The sequence below is a fragment of the Ursus americanus genome, chromosome 1 (genome assembly GCF_024610735.1).
Source record: "Ursus americanus isolate L20-20 chromosome 1, mUrsAme1.1.p, whole genome shotgun sequence".
Taxonomy (NCBI): domain Eukaryota; kingdom Metazoa; phylum Chordata; class Mammalia; order Carnivora; family Ursidae; genus Ursus; species Ursus americanus.
The window spans coordinates 54,541,747-54,555,538 of record NC_142127.1 but is presented as its reverse complement, the minus strand read 5'-3'; the positions used below and the strand labels follow the sequence as shown (position 1 = coordinate 54,555,538).

General features: G+C 33.1%; 1 protein-coding gene across 4 annotated transcripts in view; it reads right to left on the bottom strand.

Moving 5' to 3' along the window:
• AGPS (alkylglycerone phosphate synthase) overlaps window positions 1–13,792 on the bottom strand; it is a 204,373-nt gene that overhangs the window by 20,232 nt on the left and 170,349 nt on the right. For all 4 annotated transcript variants that reach the window (XM_045806173.2, XM_087861651.1, XM_045806171.2 and 1 more), the window contains 3 exons: window positions 10,755–10,824; window positions 8,636–8,697; window positions 4,065–4,154 (listed from right to left, as the gene is read on the bottom strand). In XM_045806173.2, coding sequence (XP_045662129.1) covers window positions 4,065–4,154; window positions 8,636–8,697; window positions 10,755–10,824 — 222 coding nt within the window. The remainder of the gene's footprint in view (window positions 1–4,064; window positions 4,155–8,635; window positions 8,698–10,754; window positions 10,825–13,792) is intronic.

Genomic DNA, 13,792 nt, shown 5'->3' with positions numbered 1-13,792 from the left:
GATAATCATAGTCAGATCTGTGAGTGCAATTTACAGAGGTTCCTACAAAGAATTTAATTTAACAGAAGGAGCAAATACAGAGGAAATACTCTTTTTACTACAACAATACAAACAGAATCTAATCTAAAATTTTAATGGCCTTTTAGGCCAAATGTTAGGTGCCTCAGAACAGAAGAAATGAACTGTTTAACAATGCTACTGTCAATTTGCCAGCTGTGTGCTTCTTCTAGTGTTAATTCACACTCATAAAAAAGATCCCTTGAATGTTTACATTTTAAGTACCAGATTTACAAAGTTTAAGAAAAACTGGAGAACCATTTTAACTATGAGGGCACTATCATTTAGGAATAGCTAAATTTAAATAAATTGAAAGGATACCTGAGTGAAATGAGTTTATAGCAATTAGTAAAATATTTATCATTTGTATTTGAATATCAATATATAGAAAATGCAACTAAATATTAATAGAGCACTGCTACCTTCCAACAGATCTAGGACTTATACCACAGAGTTCAGTTTTCAATAGATAAACAGGCTTCTAAAAGTCATAACAAAGTTTCATTATCAGTAACTCAAAGACAAAGTAAAAATAATAAACATTTTTTGGAAAACTTCAGTTTGGATCTACTTCAGAAACTGACCCAGATCTACACCTTTTAATAGACCAATTCTATCATTTAAGATACTTAAACACCAACCTCGTCCAAAATCATCTGGACAAGTGATAGCATGCCTGCCAAAGTCATTATATTAGTCTTTAATTTCTAAAAAAATTTGTGGAGTTCTTTTCTTACGTTAGACTCACTGGCCAGGAATTCCTTCCCATAAAATTTCTTCAGAAAATTTAGGGTTAGAATTTCTATTCCAGTACACAAAGTACATTTTAACAGAAATGAAATAAATGAACTCAATAAAGGCACCCTACAGCTAGTTATTTGCCTTGGGATCTTTGATTTCAATGAGAGCTATAATTATTTCAAGTTAATTTTAGAATAACTTCTTAAAAAACTAGTTTAAAAAATGTATCTCATACATTCAACATTTACATCCAACACACAATAATCTCCTTGGCCACACTATTCAGCAGCTCGAATCAAACTGAACTAAAATCAAACTCTGGTTAAATGTTAGTTTTATCAAGTACGAGATGTAAGAACTATATTTAAAACTACTTACCAAAACCATTCAAATAACTAGACTGCACATTCTAAATTTTGGTTTTATAAAATGATCACGGAAGCTGAGCATATAAGCTTTAATCAGACAATCATTCTTAAAAAAAAAGCTACTTAATAAATGACATGTGTCAAATTCAGTCTATCTACCTACAATACATAATAAAGAAACTTAGTTAGGCCTTATGAGTTCCTTCTGAAGAACCAATACTTGTGCTATTCTGGTAGGTGTCCTGAGGCAGAATATTTTACTTCCCAATAACTTTCAGTAAGTAGTGGTTTGTCACAATGATATTCTCATAATGGAAAGGGAGAAGTCTAGAGAGATAAATAGGGAGGTGGGGGAGAAGGAGGAAGAGGGGATAAAATCTATTAAGTCGCTATTTGATAAAACAAAGGAATAAAAAAATTCTCAACTACAAAAAAAAATAGATTCCATTATTTAAAATGTTTCAAATTTTACTGGTAACAAATGACTTTTGGATTATTAGGCCTGATTTGCTTTCTGTATAATATTAAGAGGCCCGATAGACCAGACTATCAAAAGAACTGGGCATCAATTTGGGTTCATAATATAAATGAACACAAAATTTTTTCTTACACTTTAAAATAAAAGACTTACTTCAAAAGATACTTCCAAATTAAATAAGAGAGAAAGAAAGAACGAAAGAAGGAACATGTACATTCTTACACATTTATTTGGAAAAGTTCTCTCCAAGATTAGTCACTAGGCCACCAGTAGGTTTACCAAGTTATAAGCTTTTTATTGCACAAAACAAAGCCCCTATTTTCCTTTCCTTTAGATATATCAAATGACCAGTCAATAATCTCTAAATCCACATTTCTAGCTTTTATGTTCTTGGATCCAACCCCGAATATACTTGTTCTAAAACATGTTAATACATAGGTTCAGTAGTTCCTGAAATGGTCTTCAAACCCGGACTCTCTCTCCCACACAGAAGCAAAAAACACAATTTCGAGTAGATCCTTCTAGTTGACATGAACATTTAATGAATGTATAAGAAAGATGCTTTCCTCAGCTCTCATGTTAGAATTTTGCTTTCTTACCCCAGCAGAAGCACAAAAATTTAGCAAAAGATATCTGTCCCAATGGGGGGCAATAAGTAGAACTAAAAAACACAATCTGGTAGTAGGGAAGTATAAGATAAGGATACAAAAGATAGAAAAAAGAAAAAAATCAGAAGAGATAGCAGTCTGAAGAGTATAGAAATATTTCTAGTCTTGCAAAGCAAATATATGCAAATTATCATGCTGTATTAAAATATCAAAGAGGACTTAACAATTGGATGCCTTCATGAAGATTTGTCATTGGAGAAGAAAAACAATACCCAAATTTCCCTCATTAGCACTAGTATAGGTTGTCTACCTCAAGTTTCATGTAATGATCTCACAATACAATGGCATTCATATAGAGATGCTTTCACATTTCAGACTCACAAGCTTCATCAAGTAGATGGTATTACCATTGCCTTACTAATGATAAACTTAGAGCTCAAAGAGATTGAATTACTAATAAACAGCAGAATAGTGCCTTCAACCGTCAGACACATGCAGTGTTACAAAACAAAGAGACTGAAAAAGTAAGCAGGAAGTTGCCATGGCCATACAGTCGGCCAGCCTGGGCCTGGTTCTTGGGCTGGAATAGGCCCAGCTTTGCCTTCCCAGGCTGAGATTAAGTGATTCCAGGCAAATGAGAACAAGCATCACGAATAGAAATATACAGAAATGGTGTTTTGGTGAAGCATATCTGTTGTTTTAGAGTCCCGCATCAGGGGCACTTAACAATAAAGATATTACATTATTTCTCAAATTACCTAACTTATAATTTTGCTTCTATTGTAATTTTTTTGTTTATATCTATAATAAATATTAAGTTATATTCTTGAAAACCACACACACAGAGAGAAAAAAGGAGAGGCAGTTATGTAACTAGAATGTTTCATAAATTTTAAAGTGCTAGATTACTACTGTTATCATTTACTTTAAGGATCCCCTCTACATAATCTCCCCTAATTTCCCTTTATTCTTCATTTCAATTAATTCTATAACTTTATAGGTGAGTCAAATGCTTGATTCAATCTTGATACATTTAATCTGGTGATTTATACAGGTCTTTCAATAAGAAAAGATTGAATACAAAGTGCCCCTTCTCAAGAAAACCTCCTTTTGGACTGCTATTTAACAAAAAGGACAAGACCTTCAGTTATCTGCCCAGTATGGAAGATACCAGCCACATTGGTGTTTTAAATTTAAGTTATTTGAAATTAAATAAAGTTCCACAGTCCCATTTCAACAGCTCCACAACCACATGTGGCTTGTGGCTACCGTAATAGCCAGGTCAGATAAGAACATTTCCAATTGCTGTATAAAGATCTATTGAAAGCAAGAGTTAATCTTCATTTGGATATTTTGCTCCACTGATTCCTTTATTCTATGCCCATTCATTTAATCAATAACTAATAAAGTGGTTAAAAGTGTTTTGTCTATTGAAGAAAAAGCTATGTTGACTGTGTATTAAAATATACTTTCTTGAATATATATGTGATTTATAGTTTCAGTGAATGAAGAGGGAGTCCTTTACTTATTCCAGGAGCTCCAAGGTTTGGCTCTGCACTGTCATGCTGTCCCAGTAGTGTAGAAGGCTCACTTACGGAAAGGTATTCTACCCCTAAAGGGTTGAGGACTGCTCTAAAATCCTAGTGGCACAATCCTAAGAAGGTAGCAAAAGGGAAGTTTAGGAAAACTTGATAAATGGAATAGACTGAAGACATCCCTCAGTTGGCAAACCACATTTTTCCATTAATTAAAAAACGTGGAGTTTTTTTTTCAGGAAAAGTAGTACAAGAGCAACAAAAACAAAAAACTCACCTGCAGGTAGAAAGAGGAGCAAACTGAACACCCTTCTCTTTACATTCCCTTGTTATTCGTTCTTTTACATTTCTACAGAGATCCACAACCCTAGAAAACATCATTGAACACAATATGAAGTTTTAAAATAAATTACAAAAATTTGAATAAATGCTAATTTATCTGTCATCCATCCATTCATAAATTCAAAGGAGCAAAGTTCTTTCTTTTTTTGCCACAGGAAAGACAGAAGTCAGAAGAGCATACTCAAGCCTCCTGAAGGTGGTTTCTTATATTTAGGCAAACCCAATTTCAAAGTAAATTTAATTACAAGATAGTAAAAGCTTTTAAAAAAAGCCATAACGAACATGTTGATGAAAATTCAATTCTGGGTTTATAGGAATACCAATCTGTGCCCATGTGATGTTTCCCTTAATATAAAAATAATCAATAATCATGTTATACTCAAATGTCCAATAGCCTATTGTCAAGCACTGAGCTAAAATGTAGTTCATCAAAGACTTACTGGACATGAACTATGTGTAAAGCTATAATAGACTTAGATATTAAAAGCCAATGAGGGGCGCCTGGGTGGCACAGCGGTTAAGCGTCTGCCTCTGGCTCAGGGCGTGATCCCAGCGTTATGGGATCGAGCCCCACATCAGGCTCCTCTGCTATGAGCCTGCTTCTTCCTCTCCCACTCCCCCTGGTTGTGTTCCCTCTCTCGCTGGCTGTCTCTATCTCTGTCAAATAAATAACTAAAATCTTAAAAAAAAAAAAAAAAGCCAATGAAAGCAGACAGGTAAGAAACAAAGGGAAGAGGGGATTGATAATATTTAACAATATTAATCTTTTTTTCTATATTTTAAATAAACTTTTAATATGAAATAGTTTTAGATATAAAAAAGTCACAAAAACAGTACAAAGAGTTGCTCTTTCCCTAGTTTCCTCTATTGCTAACATATTAACCATGACAGATTTGTCAAAACTAAGAAACTGACTTGAGAACATCACCATTAACTAACACACAGACTATATCCATATTTCATCAAATTACATTTAGACTACAAAATACTGCTGTTTTAAAATATGAAGGCATCTGATTTCTTTTGTTGTTTAGTTTTTGATATAATTTTTAAGGTCCTATTTTGGACTGGAGGAGGTTTAATGGTGACGTATTCATATTTTGGAACCATGCTCAGGAAAAAGTTCTGAAATAGAAAACAGATGTCAATCAAAGCTTCTAGGGTGGAGATCTAGGGACAAAAGATTTGACTGACAAAAGATTAATCTATTTTTTAATGTGAGCTGTATATTTTGTTATTACTACATATTCCATTTCTTTTGGAAAATAAAACTCCTAGGGGACAAATAAGCCATCTTATTCTCCAAAAAACATTCTGGCTACATACAGACACTGACTCTGTGTTTTAAACCTTGGTCTGTTTAGAATCAGGAGAACAGAAAAGATAACAAAGAGACTCAAAAGGCTGGCCATCTCTAGTCTAAAGACTGATTTGACCGTGTGAGAACCAATTTGATAAAAACAGTACCATTTACATGGATTATGCTTTATAAAACACATTAAAGTTACTTATATTTCCAGTAAGAACAAAGAATATATGCTAAAATATAAATACAGAATTTCAGTATTTTATTAGCTATTGTATTAGCATGTCAAATTTTCTTTTTTTAATATAATATCTGCAAGTTTTAGAAATTCTGATTTTACAAAACAGTGCTCTTAAGTTAAATTCTGCTTAATTCTATGAGAGTTGCAGGCAAACATGATTTATCAAGGTTATCTATGCCTCATTTATGGAATGATAAGGATGCATGTTTTTAAAATACCTCTTGTAAAAGTATTTGGATTATTGGAATTTATTGTGTCTTTATTTTGAAAATCCAACTTATAAAACAAACACTTTAAATATAAATAAAACCTACTAAGCTTTAAGAGCTACAGGGGTTAATGAAGATTATAAATTTATAAACAAGTTCTCTATCATGACTCTAGAAAATAGAATTTAAGTGTTACATAACAACAATAATAATCTACAGTAATAATGAGGAGAAGATGGGACAAAGAACATGACTGAATGGTTAAAACCTTTAATGGGATACTTTCCAGAAATGATTTGTACAGAGGGAGTGCTGAAAGCATTCTTTCATAGAACTTGTACAGGGGCGCCTGGGTGGCACAGCGGTTAAGCGTCTGCCTTCGGCTCAGGGCGTGATCCCAGCATTATGGGATCGAGCCCCACATCAGGCTCCTCTGCTATGAGCCTGCTTCTTCCTCTCCCACTTCCCCTGATTGTGTTCCCTCTCTCGCTGTCTCTATCTCTGTCAAATAAATAAATAAAAAAACTTAAAAAAAAAAAAAAAAAAGAACTTGTACAAAGTTCAGTCCATTTGGACCAATCATTCTATGGGAGAGAAAATTAACTGTGTATACTTTTAAATTCTTACCTGACCTATTAGCAAATTTAACCCTGTTGACAATTTCCTGCTTGAAAAAAATTTCCCCGGGCTTCTCTCATATCACTGGTTTTCCTCCAAATCTTCTAGATATTATTCTCTTTTGCTAGCTCTTGTTTGTATACTCATCCCTTAAATTTTAGGATTCCCTGGAATTCCTTCTTGGGCCCTCTTTTTTTTTTTCCCCTTCATCTATATTATCTACAAGGGTTTGTATCTACTCCCTTGGTTTTAATCACAAGTCTCATGCTAGTGTCTCCAAAATCTTTAAACCTCCAACTCAGACCTTTAAGACAGCTATTTTTATAGGCTGCATTCTTACACCATTCCAGAATTCACTCATAAGACTCTATGCAGAATATTCACTGAGCACTTAACAGGTACTGTCATTTTGCTAGGGCCACGGAGAAATACACAAAAACTAGTAAGACCAATAATCTCTTAAGAGACTTATGCATGAAAAGTCCTAGCAACCTAATATTGAGTGAGAGTTGAAGACTCTGATCCCATGGGTTTCTGCTAAACATGGTCTTAAAGAAAAAGCAAGTTGCTAAATGGGCAACAAGTAAATTTTATGTCAGGAATGTAGCTGCTTTCCATTAATTTTATTTATGAAAACTTCAGCTGACGTTGTTTTAAATGAAAACAAACCAAATATATAACCCTGTATAAAACAGATATTATCAGTGAGTCAAATAAATACATAAAAATACACAAGAAAATTTAAAAAGTGAAGATAGTACGTGATTAGCTTCCACAGCTGCAAGATAAAAAGACAAATGGCAATCATCAATTAATAGTAATTGATGAGGAAATTCATAATGCTGAAGAAGTTAATACTATACTAACCTACCTTCCTCAGCAAGGAAAAGTATAAAAGACTAAAATGGTCTTTGAGACAACTATGAACAGCTATCAAATGATATTTGCTGTTCAAAAGTTCAGATGTCAATAAGTTGATTTTTTTTTTTATTTACAAGATTTATCCCCTTGTTAAAACATAGCATCAAAAATTGTGAGTAACAGATTGGTACTATACATTTGATTACTGTTTTACAATGCATGGAATAGCCATACACCAAAAGCTATAACCCATAGTAGATAAAGAATGAATGCAGAAAAGTAAGCAGTTTTCTGGGGGAGGGGAGAAAAGAGGTTAGGGTAGAACAAAAATGTTAAAATATGTAATATCTAATAAGTGGATTCATGGGGATTTATTATATCTTATCTACTTTATTGAAGATTTAAAATAATTTGTAGATTCTATAAAGAAAAAGTAAAATGTAAGTCATATTCAAATAAAAATATACTGAGTCTTCTTAAGAATTTTTATTACTGAGTTAACTCAAAAGCCCATTTTTAACAAAACCACTTCACATTTGCTCATCACTTTTTATTATCAATTCCCTAACCAATATCTGTATGTATGTGTGTGTAATGCAAAAAAAGAAGTTGTACATAATATCTTAAGCTGGATTTCTTTTAGAAATCACTGAAATACAAGTTGAAATCTTACTTAATAATACCCATACAAATATCAAAAGCTAAATCATATTACAAAAGGAGGTTAACACTGGTTTTATAATTTTGGGGGACTTTTTAGAGAACATACAAGCATATTAGGCACTTAAAAATTTAAACCAAAGCTAGTAAAACTATATAGTGACACTTAAATCCTCAATAAGATTCTTTAAAATGTAGACTTCAGTAATACCTTCTACTTCTATGGGACATAGGCAAATCTGTCTCAAACCCCCCCCAAAAAAGAAAAAAGGTTTGTAAATATGACATTCTGATGAAGATATTAATTAAATGTTTAAAGGATTTATTTATTTGAGAGAGAGTGAGTTGAGGGGAGGGGGAGAGGGAGAGAGAGAATCTCAAGCAGACTGAGCTAAGAGCCCGATGCGGGGGCTCAATCTCATGACCTGAACTGAAACAAGAGTCGGATGCTTCACTGACTGGAATCACCCAGGTGCCCCAAAGATATTAATTTAAATAAAAGTGCTCCTTTATAAAGATTTAAAAATTTGTATATTCGTGCACAAAGATACATTATTTCAGCAACTTCTATAGCATATTTGAAATATATCAGGCATTTTATTATATTTTACCTGTCCCAAGGAGCGGAAGTCTCAAAAGACTCTCCTAATACATAGTATTCCAAACCCAAGTCCTGTTAAAACATATATACAAAAATCAAGAAATTACAACAGGTGCAGAAGAATCAATACTATTGTAATATTGCTAGTATTTCATATAACTTTTAGTATTACATGTTTCTAATGTAACCTGCACTGCTCTTTACTTTCCACTCCATAAAAGCACTGGCAAGTGGCCCTGAGAGTGAGCTATAACCTCTAGGAGGACAGGAATTTTGTCTCGTTGTCCTCTGTACCCTTGGCACCAGGCAGTGTGCCTGACACATGGTAGGAATTTAAATATTTCTCCAAGGAATGGAGTCTCTATCTAAGAACTGTAGAGGATAGTAGAACAGAGTTTTTAGTATCCTAAACAGCAAATTAAACTACATTAAAAAGTGGTCTTCAGGATGGAAGGACCAGTGCAACAGAGAAGTGGGGGAAGGAGGACTAAAGGAAGAGGGTATATCTCCCTTTCCTGAAATCAGCTTTTCTTTAAAAACAAATTAGAAAATATAGTGCCTCTCTTTGTAGTAACTAAGTAAGATAGTTATCTGGAAGCACCTCTGCTAGGAAAATACATTTTGTAACACACAAGATATAATTCTTGTTCGGTAAGTAACTTATAATACAAATTTCTTTAACCAGAATACAATCTGTTTTAATATCAAAACTGGAAAGAACAATTCATTAGCCACCACAGAAGTGCAAAGATAGGAAAGAAAATTATTATAAGTAGAAAAATCAATACAAGTTTCGCTGCAAGCAAAATGAATCACTTCAACTCTACCATTGGTTGATAAGAAAAATCCCCAAATGTGTGGCTTTTCTCCTCTACATTCATTTATGCAGTAAACATATACTTGGTGACAAAGGTATTGAACATTGGGAAAATAAAAAGTAAGATAAAACAAATAATCACTCTCACCCCCAAATCTCAAAATTGCTTCTGATTCAGTTTTAACAGTGTCTGTGCTGTACTTCTTACAGTTACATTTCATTTTCTAGAATTCTAAATTTTGCATTATGGGAAAATGGTCAATATACTTAGAGAAAATGCCCCCAAAACAAAAATTTGTATATATACAAATGCTTACTATGGGAGAGCTTGGGGTAGTAACAGTCCATGGAGGTAAACATTATTAATAAGACCTAAAATCATCTATTACTTTTCATGATCTGTAAATCTCTTAATCACAATTTCTAACATAATGTACAAGCAATAAATGTAATTTTCCTTATCAGCATGGGAAAATGGGGTGCCCAGGAAAACATATGCTTTAAATTCACTGCAACCTAAAATTTAGATCTTACCAAGGATTAAATTATTTTTAAAATGAGAACACAATTCAAGCTTTCTTAGGGAAGTAAAAACAAATTTTATATAAGTTTATGTAAGTATTTCCTTCAGAACAATTCCTCAGTGAATATTCAGAAAATTCAGTATTTGGGAAAGTCAAATTCTCAGTAGTATATCTGAGAAATGACCTTTTAAAATAAGACCCTTCAAATTACATAAACAAGCTATATTTTCAAAATGTAACCCTAATAAGAACAGAAAACAATTAAAAAACTTGAGTTTATTACAGCCAAAGTAGAAAAACAAAACAAAATAAATGAATAAACTTTTGAAAGAATACTTTCATATTGATAAGTATAGTAGACTCTTGGTTAACATGACTAATAAAGTTTCTCACAAACAGAAAATCTGGAATTAGAAAAATTTTAGAGCTCAAATACAAATTATTTTACTTAGAATTATTAATTCTATATAGTAATCATCACCAGTGAGCCAATTACTACTTGCAACCAAGTTAAATACCAATTTTTAAAGAGTTAAAGAAAGACTATATATCTTTAAAACAGATTATGAATCAATCAGAGCAAAATGACCTGAATAAATTTTTAAATTCCTCAAAAGCACATACGGAAGATTTCACTGGGCTTCTGAAGATTTGTAGCTAGTCCTACATTCATGTAAAATGATGTGACACATCACACTAGGTTAAAATTTAAGAAAATAATTTTATTCATTCAAAGAAAAAGTATGGTCTGCAACATAAACTGACAAGGGAAATACGAGATAACTTACTCGAATGTATGCAATGACATAGGTCAGCAAATAACCTCTCTGTCCATTATCTTCTCCAGCTGCCAACCCACTGTAATTAAAGAACAAACTGTCAATATGTATCACATATATTTATTAAAAATATATAAAACTAACCAAACTAATATGACTGCCCCAAGATAACTGCTTAACGGATTAACAAATATTACATTGCATCTCATTTTTATTTTAATCTAATTTATCATAAATGTATCAAAGAGCTGTCAAAAGAATAAGCTTGGATAACAAAAACCTAAAAACACATTTTTTTTTTTAGACTTTATTTATTTGATAGAGAGAGACAGAAAGAGAGGGCACAGAGGTAGAAGCAGGCTCTCTGCTGAGCAGAGAGCCCGATGTGGGACTCGATCCCAAGACCCTGAGATCATGACCCGAGCTGAAAGCAGAGGTTTAACCCACTGAGCCACACACAGGTGCCCTAAAAACACTTTTAATATTTCAGTTTGGTCATTAATTTCAAACTTTTATCCATCAAACTAATAAAACTGACTCATATGAACTCAACTACTTCTACCCATACTGACAAAAGAACAAAGAATTAGCCATGAAAAACAAACTTAAATAAACTTTAATAAGCTTCACAAGCATAACAAGATACTTAAAATGCTCTTATCTTATTCATATATTCTTATCCATATATTCATGTCATTATAGTCTTATTCACATATAAAGATGTATAATGACTGACTACATCTTCCAATACCAAGTGTTTTGAATACTCGTGCAGATTGTATATGAAGGATTAGACACAGTGTTTATTTTACGAAACCTATAATTTAAATGAGACAAAACATACTTACAGAGAAATATTAAAGTTTATGAAGCAAGATATATAGACAATTACAAGAAAACAGGTAAGGTTTTACTACTATGAACTATCCTTTTCAATTTGAAAGTAGTTTTATCCACGGAAATTGTATTTGGTGATCTAGTTAGAACTAATCCCCTAGAACATATAATTCAGTCCAAGTACTCTGCTTTGTGAAAGTCATTCTTATTTTAAAAGACCATGAATGATTACTGTTTTCTACTAACTTTATTAAAGAGCTTTTAATTTTGCTTGTTTCCATCATCAGACAGAAATTAAATTTTAACTGTTCTTAGTCAACCGAAGAAAACTTACCACAAACTCCCAAAGTATGCATGAAGAAAATTCCTCAATAAAACCAGATAGAAAGAAAAGCATATTTTCATGTGACTTTCTTGGGTCATAACGGATAATTAACTTCTCTTTCTGCTCAATACCGTAATTACACCTCCTTGGTCTCAGGATGCTAAGCCCTTAACCACGGTGTTGCCCAAGACTCAGATTTGAGCCTCTGTTATTTGAGCCTCCTCTGGAAGAATCAATTTTCTAATTGCTTCGATTAACATCTTTAGAGTTAAGTTTTGCTTGGATTTAGTAGTAAGTAAATAATATAGCATAGATGTACCCTTGTGCTATATAACTACTGTAAAGCAATTTTAGGCTAGGATGTAAAGTCTAAATCAAATTTCCTGACTTAGAATTATAGCTGCATATAAACAAATTAGTATCACCCAGAGAAGTGGCAAACACTTGACAGGAGCAGGTCTAGTCTAGAACTACTTCAAGACGGGGTACAATGAAATGAAATTGGGGGGGGTGGTTTGTATTACTAATTGTTAATGAGAAAAGATAATAAGTCAAGCAGTTGAGAGTGAAAAAGAAGAAATAATATAATTCTGGGTTAGATATATACGGGTTTGAGGTTAGGGATAGGAAGTCAAATAAAGTTCCAAAACAAGAAGGAAACAAGTCAGAAAGTTGCTACGGTAAGTGCATGGAGGAAAACATCTGATTCTATACCTCAGGTAGATATCAAGCAGTCAGACACTGAGTCCAAGAAAGAAAAAAACACTAGTGAGATAGGAAATAGGAACAATTCATCTTGGGCCTACTGGCAGAAGGAAAGGACAGTGAAGACTAGCAAAGGGTGCAAGAGACCTGCGCTTGGAATTCTTGAGAAGGTGCATTCTAAGCGGGTATTTGATGAGAAGTAACAGGTACAGACATTTAGTAGGCCTGTCTCTCTTATATCAGATGAGAAAAAGTCCTACTTTGCAGTCCCATGTCAAGCCATTTTTCTTTAGATCCTGTTCTAACATCCGGTGGCGGTGGGGAGATCTGCTCCACTTTGGAATTGTGACAAACCACACAAAAACATGCATTTTCTTATCTAAAACAGGAAGAAATCGATGTCCATTCTAAATTCATTAATCCCAAAGGAGAAGAAAAGTGATCTGGGTTTGCTTTTCTGAATCACAGGTTTCCCTGCAAATTTAGTTTTCTGTAACTTCAATCTCTCTCTCTCTTTTAGCTTTCAGAAATCTATCTTCCAGACAGGATTACCTTAAAATACGATATATAAACAATAGTAGGGCGTAGAAATTAAACACTACTAACTCACCATTTTCTTAGCAGCCACTTCAAAAAAGTATACTAAGATTCAAACTGCTTTATAGTAAAGTAGCAATATCCATCCCCTACTTCCTGCTCCCCTCTGCAAATTTCAAACATCAATTAACAAGGTTCTTAAACAAATTTAAACCTGTTTCATGAGAAAGGACTGGGAAGACTAATGAAAGAGGAATGAGAGACTATCTTTTTATATAAAAGAGCCATCTGGTGAACCTAATCACTCTCATGTTGAATTACATTAAACTACTAGAGCACACAACTTTAAAAATAACAATAACACATTACCTTAAGTTCTATGGTAAATGTCAATACATCTGTCATGATGCTGACAGGGAATGTTTATTCTGTTTAGCTCCTAGAGAAGTTAAAGTATATTACTAGCAAACACAGATAAACAACTAAAGTATGATTACTCAAAATTTGCCTATTACGTCCCATTGGGTCATGTGTGTTCAAAGGTATTTAACAGTGTTAGGGTGAGGATGGAAGGAAAGGAGGAAAATGGCTAAGATAACACATAAAAATGCTCTAAACTGTTGGGAGTACTTTATTAAAAACA